The sequence below is a fragment of the Branchiostoma floridae genome, chromosome 9 (genome assembly GCF_000003815.2).
Source record: "Branchiostoma floridae strain S238N-H82 chromosome 9, Bfl_VNyyK, whole genome shotgun sequence".
NCBI lineage: Eukaryota > Metazoa > Chordata > Leptocardii > Amphioxiformes > Branchiostomatidae > Branchiostoma > Branchiostoma floridae.
In genome coordinates, this window is record NC_049987.1 from 20,568,943 (window position 1) to 20,587,921 (window position 18,979).

At 41.9% G+C, this 18,979-nt stretch overlaps 3 protein-coding genes across 3 annotated transcripts; all 3 read right to left on the reverse strand.

The window, feature by feature from the left end:
* Positions 1–10,758: 10,758 nt before the first annotated feature.
* Positions 10,759–12,902, reverse strand: LOC118422560. Its single transcript, XM_035830189.1, has 2 exons — positions 11,818–12,902; positions 10,759–11,143 (listed from the first exon to the last, which is right to left on the reverse strand). Exons 1-2 carry the CDS (start codon positions 12,172–12,174, stop codon positions 11,021–11,023), a joined length of 480 nt encoding a protein of 159 aa, XP_035686082.1. The 5' UTR covers positions 12,175–12,902; the 3' UTR covers positions 10,759–11,020.
* An 85-nt stretch (positions 12,903–12,987) lies between these two features.
* LOC118422564 (ficolin-1-like) lies at positions 12,988–14,654 on the reverse strand. Its single transcript, XM_035830192.1, has 4 exons — positions 14,519–14,654; positions 14,124–14,220; positions 13,840–14,004; positions 12,988–13,482 (listed from the first exon to the last, which is right to left on the reverse strand). The coding sequence occupies exons 1-4, from the start codon at positions 14,543–14,545 to the stop codon at positions 13,232–13,234; spliced, it is 540 nt and encodes a 179-aa protein (XP_035686085.1). The 5' UTR covers positions 14,546–14,654; the 3' UTR covers positions 12,988–13,231.
* A 2,797-nt stretch (positions 14,655–17,451) lies between these two features.
* Positions 17,452–18,934, reverse strand: LOC118422273 (ryncolin-1-like). Its single transcript, XM_035829792.1, has 4 exons — positions 18,806–18,934; positions 18,365–18,461; positions 18,102–18,266; positions 17,452–17,747 (listed from the first exon to the last, which is right to left on the reverse strand). The coding sequence occupies exons 1-4, from the start codon at positions 18,881–18,883 to the stop codon at positions 17,506–17,508; spliced, it is 582 nt and encodes a 193-aa protein (XP_035685685.1). The 5' UTR covers positions 18,884–18,934; the 3' UTR covers positions 17,452–17,505.
* Positions 18,935–18,979: the final 45 nt, after the last annotated feature.

Genomic DNA, 18,979 nt, shown 5'->3' on the forward strand with positions numbered 1-18,979 from the left:
CGCGCATCTGCTTAACTATACCCAATTACCTCAACGGGCACCATATGCAGATATGGGCCAATACACTGTGAAACGTACAATTTGCAGGGATGATTTCTGAAATTATTACATACATAATAAAAACAGCTGCCGAAAAAATAAAACACCTTGCATCATCGTCCAACTATGTGTAGAGAACCTGCCAAACCACAAACGTATGCGACAACGGGAACATGCAGATATAGATGCGAACGCGCGTTACATTGACGACCAGAGAACATCACGCATCTGCTTGCAATATCTCAATTACAGCATGACCCATATACAGGGGATCTGGACTAATACACCGAAAGATGAACATTTTGTAGGGGTGTTATTTTTATTGCGTCCCTAATAAAACCAACTGCCGCAAAAACAACAAAAAAAAACAACGTGCATCATCGTCAACCTCAGTGCAGATGACCTGCCAAACAACGTACGTATGCGACAACGGGAACATGCAGATACCGATGCGAACGCGAATAACTTTGACGATCAGGTAACACCACGCATCTGCTTGACAAATTCCAATGACACCATGACCCACATACAGAGGATCTGGACCAAAACACCGCAAGACGAACAAATTGTAGGGGTGTTATTTTTATAAAATCCATAATAAAACCACCTGCCGCAAAAAAAAGTTCACGTGCATCATCGTCAACCTCAGTACAAAGGACCTGCCAAACCACATAGAATTCAGACAACGGGAACATACAGATACAGCTGCGAACGCGCGTAAACGTGACAAAACTAAAAGTCTGTCGACCAGAGGGTCTGGTCACAGACTAATTACCATTTGGCAATGGTCAACTTACAGAAATGGTAAAAATACTACGTAAATGTCTTTTTGTTCTATAACAAAAACTCCATATGTGCTTAGCCTCCATAGCAGGCTCTCTATGGCCTTTTTTGGCACTTTTGCTGGCCATTTCTTTTTGTACTGGGTCGCTGATTGCTGGCCTCTCTGATAGCCGGCCATTTTAAAATGCAGCATGCCGATCACACTTGCTATGGTGTGGACAAGAATTCTTATAGCAATGATCTAACGAGTGTTTACTTGATCTAGGATCATCAGAGTTGCAAACATGGTGACACACATCGCGAGCTCGAGAATGGCGACGACGTTTTTGGGCTGCACATTTTTGAGTTTCATTGTCTACGTTGGGCTCGGCTTCACTTTCATAAGCATGTATGAGAGCAGCATGCCGAGTTCTAACTGGGCGCCACCACACAACATTCCCAACAGGTACTGTAACTTACACCCCATGAAGTTTGTAGCTCAATTGAAGGCAAGGTTCTTAAATACAAGCGGTCCCAAACGTGACTGTGTCTGTATCTCCCCTCGTCTCCGTTCAGGACCAGTGTGTATACCCGTCGTCTCCGTTCAGGACCAGTGTGTATCCCCCTCGTCAGCTCGGTATATTTATCACATTATTTTAGTTTAAAAAGTGTTTCTGTCGAAAAACGTGTTAACTACTTTCACATGAGATAATGATTGGCACAGTTACATCACATTATTTAACTAGAACATACAATTTGATCTCTTACCTTTCTTAGTAAAATAATGTGATAAGGGGTTGCTATCACATTATTTCACTAATAGATACAATCTTAACATCTCTTACTACTAAAATAATGTGATAAGGGTTTTCTATCACATTATTTCACTAATAGATACAATCTTAACATCTCTTACTAGTATAATAATGTGATAAGGGGTTGTATCACATTATTTCACTAATAGAGACCATCTATACATCTCTTACTAGTAAAATAATATGATAAGGGGTTGCTATCACATTATTTCACTAATAGATACAATCTTAACATCTCTTACTAGTAAAATAATGTGATAAGGGGTTGCTATCACATTATTTCACAAGTACATACAATCTTAACAACTCTTACTAGTAAAATAATGTGATAAGGGGTTACTATCACATTATTTCACTAATAGATACAATCTTAACATCTCTTACTAGTAAAATAATGTGATAAGGGGTTGCTATCACATTATTTCACTAATAGAGACCATCATATATCTCTTACTAGTAAAATAATGTGATAAGGGTTGCTATCACATTATTTCACTAAGACCATCTATATATCTCTTACTTACTTACTTAGTACTTAGGTCCTCCTGTGCCGTGAGGCACATTGGGCAGCAAGTAGTTTCCATCGTCCTCTGTCAGACGCCGTCTGCTCTGCCATTCCCCATGTGATGTTGACTCCCTTCAGGTCCTCATTGAATGTCCTCCTCCATGTGTTTTTTGGTCTTCCTCTCTTTCGTTTTCCCCCTGGAGGAATCCAAGTCATGGCAGTCTTAGAATGCCTGTGGTTTGGTAGGCGCAGGATGTGCCCTGCCAGCTGCATCCTCTTCCCTGTGATGATCTTGCTTAAGGGTTGGGAGTTGGCCCTTCTGAGGATTTCCTCGTTGGTGATGTGCTCTTGCCATCTAACCTTCAAGATTTTCCTCAAGTTCCTCTGGTGGAACACATCTAGCTTCTTGTTCAGTCTAGCTGAAGACTTCCATGTCTCGCCGGCATATACTGCTGTGGGTAGGACTATGCTGTTGTACAGGCGGAGCTTTGTGTCCAGGCTGATGGTACTGGTTGACCAGACCTTGCGCAACCTTCGGAATACCGCAGCCGCCTTCCCGATTCTGCAGTTGATATCCGGCTCTACGTCACCGCTGTTACTGAGCACGCTGCCAAGGTAGGTGAACTGATCCACTATTTCAACCTGGTTGTTGTTGACGCTGATGTTCAGTGGTGGATGGTTGGTGTTATCTCCCACTTCCATTGCCTTGGTCTTCTCTGTGCTCACTCGCAGCCCAACCTTCCCAGAGAACTGTTCCAGTTTTGTTGTCAGGTTCTGTAAGTCCTGGTTGGTCTCAGACAGTAGGGCTAAGTCATCTGCGAAGTCAAGGTCTGCTAGTCTCTCCTCTTCGTTCCATCTCACCCCCTCTCTACCATCTTCTGTAGTCTTCTTCAAGACAAAGTCAATGGTCAGCAGAAACAGGAACGGGGAAAGGATGCATCCTTGTCTGACGCCCGTGACAATATCAAAGAAATCTGTTGTTCCTCCCTCTGTCCTGACACAACATCTTGAGTTTGCGTATAGGCTTTTAAAGGTATTTACAAACTGTCCTGGTATACCATATGAGCGAGCAATATTCCAGAGAGATGTTCTATGAATACTGTCGAAAGCCTTTTTAAAGTCGATGAAGTTCAGCACTAGTGGTGTTTGGTATTCAAGACATTGATCAATGATGTTACGGAGCGTGAAGATTTGTTCTGTGCACGAGCGGTTACTGCGAAACCCCGCTTGCTCTTCTCTCAGTTTGCAGTCCACAGCTTTCTTCAACCTCCTCAAGAGCACTGCACAGAATACCTTTCCTGGGATTGACAGAAGAGTGATGCCCCGCCAGTTGTTGCAGTCCGAGAGGTTCCCTTTCTTGGGGAGCTTTACTATGATGCCATCTTGCCAATCCCTGGGGACCTGCTCATCCTGCCAGCAACGGTTCATCAGCCTGGTTAGCATCTCTACTGTGCTCTCCCCACCGTGCTTGAGCATCTCTGCAGAGATCACATCCAGTCCTGCTGCCTTGTTGTTCTTCATAGCTTTAATGGCTTGAACAGTTTCATCTATCCTGATTGGTTCTTCACAAACATCCAGATCCTCTACTGGTTCTTCTGCCTGGAAGTCAAACAGGGTGTTGGGGTTTGGCTGGTTTAGGGTTTCCTGGAAGTGCTCCATCCACCTTAAGTCCTGCTCCTCTGTGGTTAGCAGAGTTTTCCCACTCTTGTCCTTGATAGGCACACTTGAGCTGCTACAGCTTCCAGTGACTTCCCTCACCAAGCGGTACAGGGTTCTAGCGTCATTCTTTTGGGCTGCTTCCTCCGCCTCGGCACCTTTCTTTTCCAGCCACTGCCTTTTATCTGCGCGACAACTCCTCTTTACTTGACGGTCTAAGTCACGGTACTGGTGTTTTGTCCTTTCCTTCTCCTCTTCGGACCTAGCTCTATCTCTTTCCCCCTTCATCTTTCTTCGTTCATCGATCAAGTCCCAAGTATGGTCTTTGATCCACTGCTCTTTCCTTGAACCACGTCTTCTCCCTATAGTTTCCTCCGCACTTTTTGTGACCGTTTCTTTAAAGAGTGACCACTGGGTTTCCACATCCTGTCCCATCTCTTGTAGTACCTGAAATCTGTTCTGCAGTTTTAGTTGATACTTTTCACTCATCATAGGGTCTTTAAGCTTGTCAGTCGCAAAGGGTTTCATCTTCTTCTTTACCGCTAGCTTCTTTAGTCGCAGTTTCATCTTTGCTCCTAAAAGGTGGTGGTCTGAACCTACATCTGCACCCCTGTATACCCTTATGTCAAGAAGTGCTGATTTCCAGCGTTGGTTGATACATATGTAGTCAATCTCGTTGTTGGTTGTCCCATCAGGTGACCTCCATGTTTTCTTGTGTATTCGTTTGTGCTGAAAGAAGGTGTTCCCAATACTCAGACTGTTAGTGTTGCAGAAAAAGAGGAGACGTTCCCCGTTATCGCTTGTCTTGTGTGCCGACCCGAACGGTCCCATCACGTTCTCGAAACCCTGTCTACTGCTGTCCACCTGTGCATTGAAGTCACCCATCAAGATTTTCACGTCATGGCTAGGGGTGTTGTCGAAGGTATCTTGTAGCAGTCCATAGAACTGATCCATGTCACTTTCCTCTGCATCATCAGTTGGTGCATAGACCTGAACAATCGATGTTTTTCCATGTCTTGACTGAAAGCGTGCTGTGATGATGCGTTCACTGACTGGCTTCCATCCGATAAGTGCTCTGGTGGCTTCTTTGTCCAGTATCAGGCCGACTCCTCGGCGGTGTTGGTCTTCATGCCCGGAGTACAGGACAGTTTTTCCCTCACTGCACATCTTCCCACTCCCAGTCCATCTCATCTCACTGATCCCCAGGATGTTGAGTTGGTATTCATCAAACTCTCTCAGTAGCTGAGCCATCTTCCCACTCTGGTATAATGTTCTTACATTCCAGGTGGCAATCTTTGTTTCACTCTTGGCACTGAAAATCTGGCATCTCGGGGCCCCAACTTCCTTGCGGCTTTCATTGAGGTCCGTCACACTAGGATCCTGTCCATTGCCAGTTTCCTTGCGCCGACTTTGATTTCGATTTCTACTTGCTGTTTCCGTAGCAGGTTTAGTTTTTACAAGGTTGGGATGCTGGCCCAACGCTTAACTCCGTTGTTGCTGGAGAGGGCGGAACTGCTAATTTGTACCTCCCTGGTGCCAAATGCCCCCCGAAGGTTACAGGTCTTCCATGCACCAGACCCAGGCTGACACCAGGTGGGAACAAGCTGCTACACCTCGGCAAGGTTACACAGTTCCTTGTTCTGGTGGGATGCAGGCCCCCAGAACCGTAGCAGATATATCTCTTACTAGTAAAATAATGTGATAAGGGTTTTCTATCACATTATTTCACTAATAGATACAATCTTAACATCTCTTAATAGTAAAATAATGTGATAAGGGGTTGCTATCAGATTATTTCACTAATAGAGACCATCTATATATCTCTTACTAGTAAAATAATGTGATGAGGGGTTGCTATCACATTATTTCACTAATAGATACAATCTTAACATCTCTTACTAGTAAAATAATGTGATAAGGGGTTGCTATCACATTATTTCACTGATAGATACAATCTTAACATCTCTTACTAGTAAAATAATGTGATAAGGGGTTGCTATCACATTATTTCACCGATAGATACAATCTTAACATCTCTTACTAGTAAAATAATATGATAAGGGGTTACTATCACATTATTTCACTAATAGATACAATCTTAACATCTCTTACTAGTAAAATAATGTGATAAGGGGTTGCTATCACATTATTTCACTAATAGAGACCATCTATACATCTCTTACTAGTAAAATAATGTGATAAGGGGTTGCTATCACATTATTTCACTAATAGATACAATCTTAACATCTCTTACTAGTAAAATAATGTGATAAGGGGTTGCTATCACATTATTTCACTGATAGATACAATCTTAACATCTCTTACTAGTAAAATAATGTGATAAGGGGTTGCTATCACATTATTTCACTAATAGAGACCATCTATACATCTCTTACTAGTAAAATAATATGATAAGGGGTTGCTATCACATTATTTCACTAATAGATACAATCTTAACAACTCTTACTAGTAAAATAATGTGATAAGGGGTTGCTATCACATTATTTCACTAATAGATACAATCTTAACATCTCTTACTACTAAAATAATGTGATAAGGGTTTTCTATCACATTATTTCACTAATAGATACAATCTTAACATCTCTTACTAGTAAAATAATGTGATAAGGGGTTGCTATCACATTTTTTCACTAATAGACACAATCTATATATCTATTTCTAGTAAAAAAAATGTGATAGTGGGATGCTTCAAGATGGATGCGCTATATGTCAAGAGTACAGCTCCGCGGCATGTCTTGAATAAATGAATGAACGAATGAATGATTGAATGAATAAACAAACGAATGAATGAAGGAATTCCGCGCAGTGACAACCATACACTGATGATATATTCATCTGCTTTGCAACGAATTGAAAACAGATGTATGGCTGGTGTATTCACCAACTTGGCCAAGCAGATGTAAGCGCCCCAGTCTGTACAGATTTTGCGCCTTTTTTTCTTGTCTTTTTCCTTCTTCCGTAAAACCCAACGACCTACATTTTCGTGCACAGTTCCAACAGGACTATAACAGTATACGCAGGGCGCAACACGCGTTGCCCACGTATTCACCCAGCAGTATGACGACACTCGTGTAATAACTTAAACTGGCCCACTCACCAACCCTTATCACGTTTTCTTTTTCACTAGTATAGTGTACGGAAGCTTACCAGGGAACTAATGTGAGAGGGCCGTGCTCTCACGCTGGTTTACCAATAGACGATATTGTTTCTTCTAACTAGTGAATGAATGAAGGGTTTAATGATATTGTACATCTAAAACTTTCGCGCAATGACGCGCAATGACAATCATTCACATATATACTTAACTGGCCTTTTTCTTCCCTTGTAGCGAAATGAAAACAGATGTATGGCTACTGTATTCACCAACTTGGCCAACTTCTTGTAAACGTTGCGTCTTTTCCTTGTCTTTCTTGTCAATCGCTCGTCCGCACATCATTTTGTGTCGCTCACATGGGTCCTATCACACCATGAAATTCATACAATGTGTCCAGATCTTCCCACGATTCTGCCTAAGTATGACCTAACTGGCCAAGCAAATGTAAGCGCCCCAGTCTGTACAGATTTTGCGCCTTTTTTCTTGTCTTTTTCCTTCTTCCGTAAAACCCAACGACCTACATTTTCGTGCACAGTTCCAACAGGACTATAACAGTATACGCAGGGCGCAACACGCGTTGCCCACGTATTCATCCAGCAGTACGACGACACTCGTGTAATAACTTAAACTGGCCCACTCACCAACCCTTATCACGTTTTCTTTTTCACTAGTATAGTGTACGGAAGCTTACCAGGGAACTAATGTGAGAGGGCCGTGCTCTCACGTTGGTTTACCAATAGACGATATTGTTTACTATATCTTCTGTATGCTTCATGTTGCAATTAGCCCTCTGGCAAGAACTTGCAAATAAAGTACTCACACGCGTACGCGTATTGTAAAGACAATTTATTACGAAGCCGTGAAGGAGCGTGGGTCAGAAGGGAGTGTGGATAGTGTGCAGTCTACGAGTTGCAAGATATACAGACATGCATTCACAAAACTAGGAACCGACAAGTGAAGGAGGGAGGCAGAAATACCCCCCCCCCCCAGGAGGAGTGACATGGTTATTAACATTACTTCATTAGTACATGTATAAAATGTGTTTCTACCACGTCTCTATTACATTGATTCAATAGTTAGAAGAAACGATAGTGTCTACTAGTAAATCAATGTGAGAGCACGGCCCCATCACATTAGTTCACTGGTAAGCTTCCACTACTAGTGAAAAAATAAACGTGATAAGGGTTGGGGAGTGGGCCAGTTTAAGTTATTACAAGGGTGACCAAGTATCTGTTTGACCAAGTTGGTGAATACACCAGCCTTACATCTGTTTTCAATTCGTTGCAAGGCAAGTAAAATGCCAGTCAAATATGCGCGGAAGTTTTTGGTGCACAGTGTCATTTAGCCATTCCTTCATTAATTCGTTCATTCCTTCATTCATTCGTTTGTTCATTCATTTATTCATTCAAGACTTGACGCAGAGCTGTACTCATGACATAAAGCGCATCCAACTAGAAGAAACCAGACTGGTCAGAAGCACGCTCATACCCAGGCTGTCTTTTCTATATCAAACCGCTAGTGGCCTACTCTCCAAGCAGAGGTTGAATCGCGCAGATATGGTAGTAGTCGGAAAAATTAAAAGAGCGCCCGTGTAATTTTTCCGACTACTAACTATATCTGGTTTCTGGAACAACAGTCCTGTGTTTCTGTTACAGCCAAGTTCTGCACACAACAAGAATACACCTCATCCTGTCTTAAACATTTCTGGAATAACAGTCCTGTGTTTCTGTTACAGTTTTGAACACACCATAGATACACCTCGTCCTGTCGTACACGTTTCTAGAATAACAGTCCTGTGCTTCTGTTACATTTCTGCACACAGCATAACTACACCTCGTCCTGTCGCATACGTATCCGGAACAACAGTCCTGCGTTTCTGTTACTGTTCAGCTTACAACACATACACTATATGGCCGCACGAGGGCTACTAGCGGTGTAATAGCAAAGACAGCCCTTCCCCTGGGACAAAGAAGCAAACCAACCGAACAAACCGTGGTTTCCATATAGTTTTGTTTGTGGCCTGATTACAATCTACGCCTGGCGCGGCGCTGGGCATGAGCGTGCTTCTGACCTATCTGGTTTCTTTTAGTTGGATGCGCTATTTGACACGAGTACAGCGGTCCTCTCACTGGTAAGCTTCCGTACTCTATACTAGTGAAAAAGAAAACGTGATAAGGGTTGGTGAGTGGGCCAGTTTAAGTTATTACACGAGTGTCGTCATACTGCTGGACGAATACGTGGGCAACGCGTGTTGCGCCCTGCGTATACTGTTATAGTCCTGTTGGAACTGTGCACGAAAATGTAGGTCGTTGGGTTTTACGGAAGAAGGAAAAAGACAAGAAAAAAAGGCGCAAAATCTGTACAGACTGGGGCGCTTACATCTGCTTGGCCAAGATGGTGAAAACACCAGCCATACATCTGTTTTCAATTCGTTGCAAAGCAAGAAAAATGCCAGTTGAATATATCTCATCAGTGTACGATTGTCACTGCGGGGAAGTTTTAGTTGCACAATGTCATTGAACCATTCATTCCTTCATTCGTTCGTTCATTTATTCATTCCTTAATTCAAGACATGCCGCGGAGCTGTACTCTTGACATATAGCGCACCCAACTGGAAGAATACCACTATCACATTATTTTAGTAGTAAGAGATGTTAAGATTGTATCTATTAGTGAAATAATGTGATAGCAACCCTTATCACATTATTTTACTAGTAAGAGATATATAGATGGTCTCTATTAGTGAAATAATGTGATAGAAACCCCTTACCACATTATTTTACTAGTAAGAGATATATGGATGGTCTCTATTAGTGAAATAATGTGATAGCGACCACTTACCACATTATTTTACTAGTAAGAGATATATGGATGGTCTCTATTAGTGAAACAATGTGATAGCAACCCCTTATCACATTATTTCACTAGTAAGAGATATATATAGATGGTCTCTATTAGTGAAATAATGTGATAGCAAACCCTTATCACATTATTTTACTAGTAAGAGATATATGGATGGTCTCTATTAGTGAAATAATGTGATAGCAACCCCTTACCACATTATTTTACTAGTAAGAGATATGTGGATGGTCTCTATTAGTGAAATAATGTGATAGCAACCCCTTACCACATTATTTTACTAGTAAGAGATATATGGATGGTCTCTATTAGTGAAATAATGTGATAGCATCTATTAGTGAAATAATGTGATAGCAATCCCTTATCACATTATTTTACTAGTAAGAGATATATGGATGGTCTCTATTAGTGAAATAATGTGATAGCAACCCCTTATCACATTATTTCACTAGTAAGAGATATATAGATGGTCTCTATTAGTGAAATAATGTGATAGCAACCCCTTATCACATTATTTTACTAGTAAGAGATATATAGATGGTCTCTATTAGTGAAATAATGTGATAGCAACCCCTTATCACATTATTTCACTAGTAAGAGATATATGGATGGTCTCTATTAGTGAAATAATGTGATAGCAACCCCTTACCACATTATTTTACTAGTAAGAGATATATGGATGGTCTCTATTAGTGAAACAATGTGATAGCAACCCCTTATCACATTATTTCACTAGTAAGAGATATATAGATGGTCTCTATTAGTGAAATAATGTGATAGCTACCCCTTATCACATTAATTTACTAGTAAGCGATATATAGATGGTCTCTATTAGTGAAATAATGTGATAGCAACCCCTTATCATATTATTTCACTAGTAAGAGATGTTAAGATTGTATCTATTAGTGAAATAATGTGAGAGCACCCCACTATCACATTATTTTACTAGTAAGAGATTGTTAAATGGTCTCTATTAGTGAAATAATGAGATAGCAGCCCACTATCACATTATTTTACTAGTAAGAGATGTCGGTATATTAGTGAAATAATGTGATAGCAACCCTTTATCCCATTATTTTACTAATAAAGGTTAAAAGATTGGTCTTAATTTGTGTCTACTAGAGAAAAAATGGGATAGCACCCCTCTATCACATTATTTCACTAGTATATAGACATTTATTGAAATAACCACTAAAAACCAAGTTATCACAACTTTTCCAACTATCACGTTTTCTGTCCTAAAATACTATTCAGGGCTAAATAAATGTGTTAAATAATCAAGTCTTGCAGCTGCTGTAAAGCTGCAGCCTGCTGCTGGATGATGCTGTCCTGGCTACTGACTGTCGCCTGTAGAGCTTCAACGGTGGCCTTAAGATCAGCTTCGGCCTGGAACTGTGTGAAAAAAAATCATTTAACTTCGAATGGAACTGTCTAGACATTAGGTACAACTGTATGCTGATGTCTATGAACACCATTCTGTCCAAGTTCACCTGCTGTTGTTTTCAAAGTGTTCTTTCTTCCTTTCTTCACGTGCACTCGGTATGAGTTATGGTGTTGATTGTTATCTCAAAAGTATGTTCCCTGTCTCTTCTTATGAAATAAACATGACAACAAGGTTTAACAGGAACCGCAGGTACGTATCTGCTATATTCTACCTGCATGGAGAGAAGTATAGGTGATCAATGAACATGTTGACGTCTATGTATGACCCTTGAGCTTTTAAGCTGCACGTTGCTAAGACGCCCAACGCATGTGTACAAATAGTCCAAGTTTCAGCGTCTTTTTTTGACGTCATTGTTGGTGATAGAGGGGTCATTCACTCTGTGAACAAGGTCGACGGAGTTTGTCCGAAAAAATTAGAGGTGTTATTTCCAGTGTTGAAAGCAAAGTGTTAGTTCTATAGTCTGTTTTAAAAGCAGATGTGTCTTCAGACCACATTATGTGTCCCATCATTTGTATCTTACACCATTTCTTCCCTTGTTTACGTACGGGAAAAGATAACGCCACGTGGACCATACATACAGACGCGAAAGTTACGAAACCCATTTCTCAATGGCAATACTTACTTGGGCCAGTTCTTGTTGTGCTAGTTGCTGCAGCTGTCCATCGAGGCTGTCTGTCCTGTTCTTCAGCTGATCAACCTGCCCCTCCAGGCTGAGCTGTGCATTCAGGTACAACAGGAGATGATCTAGAGCCGGACAGGACGGAGCTGGCTGAACCGGACAGTGTAGTGTAATTTGTCCAGTGACTTCACCGTCTCCTCCTGCCGTCTCATGGTGGACTATCTCAGGGAGGTTCTTGACATTTGCTGCGCCCCCTTGTTGCAGAAGGGCGAGGAGAGCCAGAAGCACCACCTTACTCATGGTGTAACGTCTTGTCAGAAATGGGTGGTGTGAGCCGTGTGGGGCAGTTATTAAGCACATTGTTGACCCAAGAAAAAGGGGATTGTCCACAGCACATTCAAGACTGCCAGTGGACCGCTGGGGTGGAGAGTTGTCGAGTACTAATGGTTCTTAGTATCCATTAATGCCTCCTTGCCGAACGTAAGTTGGCCAGAATGGCACAAAAGTTTCCACAGCAATGACTAATGGATTGATTAATCGATTGATCGCATGTCACTTAAACACAGGTCGTAAATAAGTCGAATTGTAAAACACGGTGGAGGGTATTTACCGAGTTTACCGCTCTGACAGCCTATAAAAGAACCACTTTTTTGTAATAGTATTTATCTAAAATACAGGTATACTGATTGATATACAGGTCGTAGACAAGTCCAATTCTAAAACACGGGGAGAGGGTATTTACCGAGTTTACAGCACGCTCTGACAGCCTATAAAAGAACTTTTTTATTTTGTTAAGATCGCTAATAGTATTTATTTGAAATACAGGTAAAGTGATTAATAATAAACGTGTACTTTAGATTCTAAGTATGCTGTTAGTAAATATTAAACAGGAAACGTATGCGAAGACTTATGAATCAACGTTGGCTTAACAAAGTTCCAAGCGAAGAGCACCACTGTCGAACCAGTCTTTATTTCTTCGTGTTGGTCCAGCAACTGACATGTTTACAAAGTGTTGTACAATCGCGTCTGTTTGGATTGTTAAAAGTGGCCCAAGTAAGCTTTATGGCGCCATTGCAGTATTCGTAGTTTGAGTTAGCAGAGATGATGGGGAGTTAGAGGCATTTTGTACATACTTTACGGAGACATATGTTCCAAACAAACAAACTACACAAGTAGCTGTTAATCAGTTTTATTTTTCACCAATGCATGTTTCATGTTTTTAAGCAGTCATGCACAACTGTAATGCAAGTTAACCAATACTATAGCCTCTACCAATTACATCGTCATTTAAAATGCTTAGAGATTAAAACCTTTCTTACAAGATTGTAAACCACTTGCTATAGAAAATTCTATTTCACTAAATTACCTTAAATCACGGTTTGTTCGTTAAAAAAACGCAAGCCGAGACCAAGTGGATCTAACGAGGCCTGATCTTCATCTCCGTGTGTTTGAGAGAATAGTACTGGCCCTTCCATAATCCCCAGTTCACCCCATCTGCAAAAGACTGATGAGGTCCACCATGGTACAGACCATTCAGGTTGGCTAGATGGCACCGGGCGTACCACCAGCCTCCCTTGAATGTCTGGGCGCAGTCGGTACTTTCATGAATATCATGTCTGTTATCCTTGGTTGAGAAGAGCATGGTTGAATGAACAGCCATGCCATCTCCTGAAATAAAATGAATTTTATCAAGACAACGTTTGAAGAAATACAACCATGTTAGCCTGCTTATTAGAATTATCAGACCAAATTCAAACTGCCCTTGGTGTCAAATTATGCTTTGCTATATATTTATTCTTGTCATAGTATACACATTGTGGTGTTAAAGATGATTCCTCGAAATTTACTTGACCTCCAAGTGCCGCAAATGTTTTGAAAATGGAATGGAGTCATCTGAAGAATGACCAAAGTGCAGGAAAATAATACATGCTTGTTTCGTTATGTATCATTTTGATACATTGTTCTCAGTCATATAACAGTGAATGTATGCATGTGTGCATGGAGTAGTAGTTCTTGTGGTCATACCTGCAGTTCCTGAGTATCCCCCCACAGTCAGCCTGTACAGGTGTCCTTCATCCTCCACACTAAAGTTGCTGTATTTGGCGTAGGCCGTGTTTCCCTCGAAGTCTTCTAGGTCCACCCTCAGCTCGTACCCTCCCTGTGCCGTCAGGCGGTGCAGGTTGTCATTGCCTGGTGAAAGGGAGTCCGACGGTGTTAGTAACTTATAGGTTTCTGTAGGAAATTATTGTTGAGATTAGACAACTTTGGCTAATAGATTATACGGTCAAATGCACGAATCTGTCACCTACCAAGCCAGAATTCTCCTCCCAGGTCCCCAAACCCCGTCTTGTAGTTCTGCCAGTCCAGGTAGAAATCAACTGAGCCGTCCTTTCGCCTCTGGAACACCTGAGAGGTCAACAAACAGAACTTTTTCAGTAACAATGCATGAACACCAGACGAATATGTTATTTTTGCAACATTGGTGTTTTGCAATTCGTGTTGTAATAAGTGTGCCTTTGAACGCCGTTGTGCGTTAGAATGAATTCGTAAAACTCTAAAAATCATTCTCCGTTTCGATAGTGCTATTTTTGAACGCCACAGTTCTTTTTTTCGCTTTCAAAGCCATTGCTGATTGATAGACCACACTTTCATCTAGATTGTGTTGAAGCTGGTCAAAAGTTGAAATATTCAATACGTGAAGTACCGTCCATCCTCCCCCGTCAGTGTCCATGTCACAGTAGACACGGATGGGGCTTGTGACGTCTCCGGCTGGATAGAGGGTGTAGACCCCGCTCGTGTTATGGCCGCTGTTGAGAAGTTCACTGCAGGACTGAGGTCCGGTTACCTCGTCTGTGGACAGGTTGTAAATGTAGGTCAAATTATTACAGTTGGCAGGCTCAAAAGAAAGGTATCCTATTCTGGCTTTCATGTAAACTTCTACATCAATGATGTACAAACTGGGTGTCTACCTTGTCCCCCGACGACCAGGTTAGGACGATGGACTAAGGTGCACCCGGGAATTCCCGACCACTTTGAAATTCTAGCCGAGAGCTACTGACTTTTTCTGGCCCAGGGACCTTTAGAAATTGGTTGTCATCTGAACAAATATATCTCTTTAGCTTATCTCTCTTTACTTTGCTGAACTCTGGATTCAAACTACTCCTTACCTTCCAGGTGCTGGAGGTGCGAGACACATTGCTGTAAAGTCGCCGCTTGTTGCTGCAGGGTTGTCTCCTGTTGCTGCAGGATTGTCTCCTGTTGCTGCAGGGTTGCATCCAGTTGCTGCAAGCTGCTGGCGTGCTGTTGGATCGTGGTGGCCTGTTGCTTATTGGTGGTCTCTAGTTGCTGCAAGCTGCTGACCTGTTGCTGATTGGTGGTCTCTAGTTGCTGCAACATGTTGGCTTGTTGCTGATTGGTGGTCTCTAGTTGCTGCAGAGTTCCCTGCAGCTGCTGTAAAGCTGCAGCCTGCTGCTGGATGATGCTGTCCTGGCTGCTGACTGTCGCCTGAAGAGCATCAAGGGTGGCCTTAAGATCAGCTTCGGCCTGGAACTGTATAAAGAAAACTCAATTTAACTTCGAATGAAACTTTTTAGACATTAGGTACAACTGTATAAACACCATTCTGTCCAAGTTCACCTGCTGTTGTTTTCAACGTGTTCTTTCTTTCTTTCTTTCTTTCTTTCTTCACGTGCACTCGGTATGCGTTAGTGTTGATAGATAATTTTATATTTCAAAAGTATGTTCCCTGTCTCTTCTTATGAAATGAATGTGAAAAAAAGTTTAACAGGAACCGCAGACAAGTATCTGCTATGTTCTACCTGCATGAAGAGAAGGATATAGGTTATTAATGAACATGGTGACGTCTATGTATGGCCCCTGGGCTTTTAAGCTGCACGCGTTGCTAGGGCCCCCAACGCATGTGTACAAGGTGCCCAATATATAGCTTCGGCGTCTTTTTTCTGACGTCTCTGTTAAAAGACGTCTCTGCGATAAAAGGATGATTCATTCTATGAACAAGGTCGATGGAGTTTGTCCAAAATTTAGCTCCAGTGTTGGAAGCAATACCATTTTGTGTTTCCCATCATTTGTATGTTAAAACATTTCGTCCCTTGCTTACCTACAGGAAAAGATAATGTGACGTGGACCATATATACAGATTACGAAACCCTTTTCTCAATGGCAGTACTTACTTCGGCCAGTTCCTGTTGAACTAGTTGCTGCAGCTGTCCATCGAGGCTGTCTGTCCTGTTCTTCAGCTGTTCAACCTGTCCCTCCAGACTGAGCTGTGCATTCAGGTACAGCAGGAGATGATCTAGAGCCGGACAGGACGGAGCTGGCTGAGCCGGACAGTGCAGTGTAATCTGTCCAGTGACTTCACTGCCTCCTCCTGCCGTCTCATGGTGGACTATCTCAGGGAGGGTCTTGACGTTTGCTGCGCCCCCTTGTTGCAGAAGGGCGAGAAGAGCCAGAAGCACCATCGTACTCATGGTGTACCGTCTTGTCAGAAATGGGTAGTGTGAGCCCTGTGGGGCCGTTATTCAGCACATTGTTGACCCAAGAAAAAAGAGGATTGTGCACAGCACATTCAAAACTGCCAGTGGACCGCTGGGGGGAAGAGTTGTCGGGTACTAATGGTTCTTTGTCTCCATAAATGTCTCCTTGCCATTTGTAAGTTGGCCAAAATGGCACAAAGGTTTCCACGGCAATGACTAATGGATTGATTAATCGATTGATCGTATGTCAATTAAACACAGGTCGTAGATAAGTCGAATTGTAAAACACGGGGAGAGTGTATTTACCGAGTTTACAACACGCTCTGACAGCCTACAAAAGAACCGCTTTTATTTTGTTAAGATCGCTAATAGTATTTATTTGAAATACAGGTATAGTGATTAATAATAAATGTGTGTACTTTATATTCTAAATATGCTGTTGGTAAATATTTACAACAGAAAACGTGTATTTAAACGTTACGATGGCTTACCCAAATTACAGCCGACGAGCACCACTGTCAAGGCAGTCTTTATTTCTTTGTGTTGGTTCAACAAATGACATGTTTACACAACCTTGCACAATCGCGTCTGTTTGGCTTGTTAAAAGTGGTCCAAGTAAGATTTAGGTCTACAGTTTAGTATTCGTAGTTTGAGTTAGGCTTAGGTCACATTTCCAAATCGGGGCCCGGCCGGGATGTTTTAAGAAACGAAAAATAAAAATGTATACCTAGAAATACACACATATCATGCCCATGGATCTTATTTTGACACTTTGTGTATTTTGATGTCTTTCATATAATTCTTTTCGCTCCCGAAAGCTACCCGGCCGGGCCCCGGTTTGGAAATGTGACCTAAGCCTTAGCAGGGGTGATCGTGAGTTAGGTACATTTTGTACATACTTCCCGGAGACATGTTCCAAACGAACAGGACATATACATGTACATACACTGCAGCTGGTAATCAAGGTGTTATTTTTCACCAATGCATGTTTCATATTTTCAAGCAGTCATGCACATTGTGTAATACAAGTGAACCAATACTATAGCCTCTACCCATTACATCGTCATTTAAAGTGCTTAGAGATTAGAACTTTTCTTACTAGATGGTAAACCACTTGCTATAGAAAATTCGATTTTGCTAAATTACCTTAAATCACGGTTTGATCGTAAATAAAAACGCAAGCCGGGACCAAGTGGATCTAACGAGGCCTGATTTTCATCTCAGTGTGTTTGAGAGAATAGTACTGGCCCTTCCATAATCCCCAGTTCACCCCATCTGCATAGGACTGATGAGCTCCACCGTGGTACAAGCCATTCAGGTTGGCATGATGACACCGGTTGTACCACCAGCCTCCCTTGAACCTCTGGGCACAGTCGTGAATATCATGTACGTCATCCTTGGTTGAGAAGATCATGGCTGAATGTACAGCCATACCATCTCCTGAAACAAAATGAATTTCATCAAGACAACCTTCGAAATAAGACAATCTATTTTAGCTTACTTATTAGAATTATAAGACCACATTTAATCTGCCATTTGGTGTCAGATTATGCTTTATTCCAAAAATTATTTACACCTGTCGCAGTACGTTAAAGCTGGTTTCTTGAAGGGTACTTGACCTCCAAGTGCCCCCAAATGTTTTGCAAATGGAATGACCGACGAATGACCAAAGTTCAGGGAAATAATAGATAAGATGCTTATTTCTTATGTGGGTGATTTTGATACATTATTGTCAGACATATAACAGTACATGTATGCATATGTACATCTAGTAGTAGTCCTTAGTGGTTATACCTGCGGTTCCTGAATATCCCTCCACGGTCAGTCTGTACAGGTGCCCTTCATCCTCCACACTGAAGTTGCTGTACTTAGCGTAGGCCGAGTTTCCCTCGAAGTCTTCCAGGTCCACCCTCAGCTCGTACCCTCCCTGTGCCGTCAGGTGGTGCAGGTTGTCGTTGCCTGATGGAATGATTTTGTGTTGTTAAGGATTACAGATTTCTCTAAATTCTTGTATAAAAACACACAATTGGCACAAACTGACGAGTGAATTTACCTACCCAGCCAGAACTCCCCTCGGAGGTCCCCAAACCCTGTCTTGTAGGCCTGCCAATCCAGGTAGAAATCTACTGAACCATCTTGCCTTCTCTGGAACACCTAATAACCATAAAGATGTTAAATCTCTTTTCTTAGAAAATTTCTATATTTCGGTGAACCAGACAGCAAATGCAGAAGGCTAAGACAATTTGACAGAGAGTGAAAAGTTCGACTACAAAATATTCTTGAAAGGCACCATAGCTAGCCTAGAGCATGCAACTTATTGTGAGATTATTTGGAGTGAAGCCACAATCGCATGTATCTAATGAACAAAAATAAGATGGCAGGTTGGATCGGATAGGTGTTGGGTTTAAGTGAGCAATGAAGGAAATGGATTTTCAAATCAAGGCAGCTTGTGCATTTGTTGACTTGAAAAGCCAGATCAAATATGGCTGATCAATTACCGTCCATCCTCCCCCGTCGGTGTCCATGTCACAGTAGACATGGATGGGGCTGATCCCTCCTCCTACAGGGTAGATCATGTAGACTCCACTGGTATTGTGGCCGTTGTTGAGAAGTTCATTGCAGGTGCGAAGGCCAGTCACCTTGTCTGAGGATGGGTAGAAACGCTATCAAGC

What these genes read in the sequence shown, in the direction of transcription:
- LOC118422273 (XM_035829792.1), bottom strand. Translation starts at nt 18,883, where the DNA reads ATGATCTACCCTGTAGGAGGAGGGATCAGCCCCATCCATGTCTACTGT. An exon ending in CCGACGGGGGAGGATGGACG is followed by an intron (nt 18,462 to 18,805) that starts GTAATTGATCAG and finishes TATGGTTATTAG; the next exon opens with GTGTTCCAGAGAAGGCAAGA. An exon ending in GGGATATTCAGGAACCGCAG is followed by an intron (nt 17,748 to 18,101) that starts GTATAACCACTA and finishes ATTTTGTTTCAG; the next exon opens with GAGATGGTATGGCTGTACAT.
- LOC118422560 (XM_035830189.1), bottom strand. Translation starts at nt 12,174, where the DNA reads ATGTGCTTAATAACTGCCCCACACGGCTCACACCACCCATTTCTGACA. An exon ending in CACAACAAGAACTGGCCCAA is followed by an intron (nt 11,144 to 11,817) that starts GTAAGTATTGCC and finishes TTTTTCACACAG; the next exon opens with TTCCAGGCCGAAGCTGATCT.
- LOC118422564 (XM_035830192.1), bottom strand. Translation starts at nt 14,545, where the DNA reads ATGGACACTGACGGGGGAGGATGGACG. An exon ending in GGGAGGAGAATTCTGGCTTG is followed by an intron (nt 14,005 to 14,123) that starts GTAGGTGACAGA and finishes CCCTTTCACCAG; the next exon opens with GCAATGACAACCTGCACCGC. An exon ending in GGGATACTCAGGAACTGCAG is followed by an intron (nt 13,483 to 13,839) that starts GTATGACCACAA and finishes ATTTTATTTCAG; the next exon opens with GAGATGGCATGGCTGTTCAT.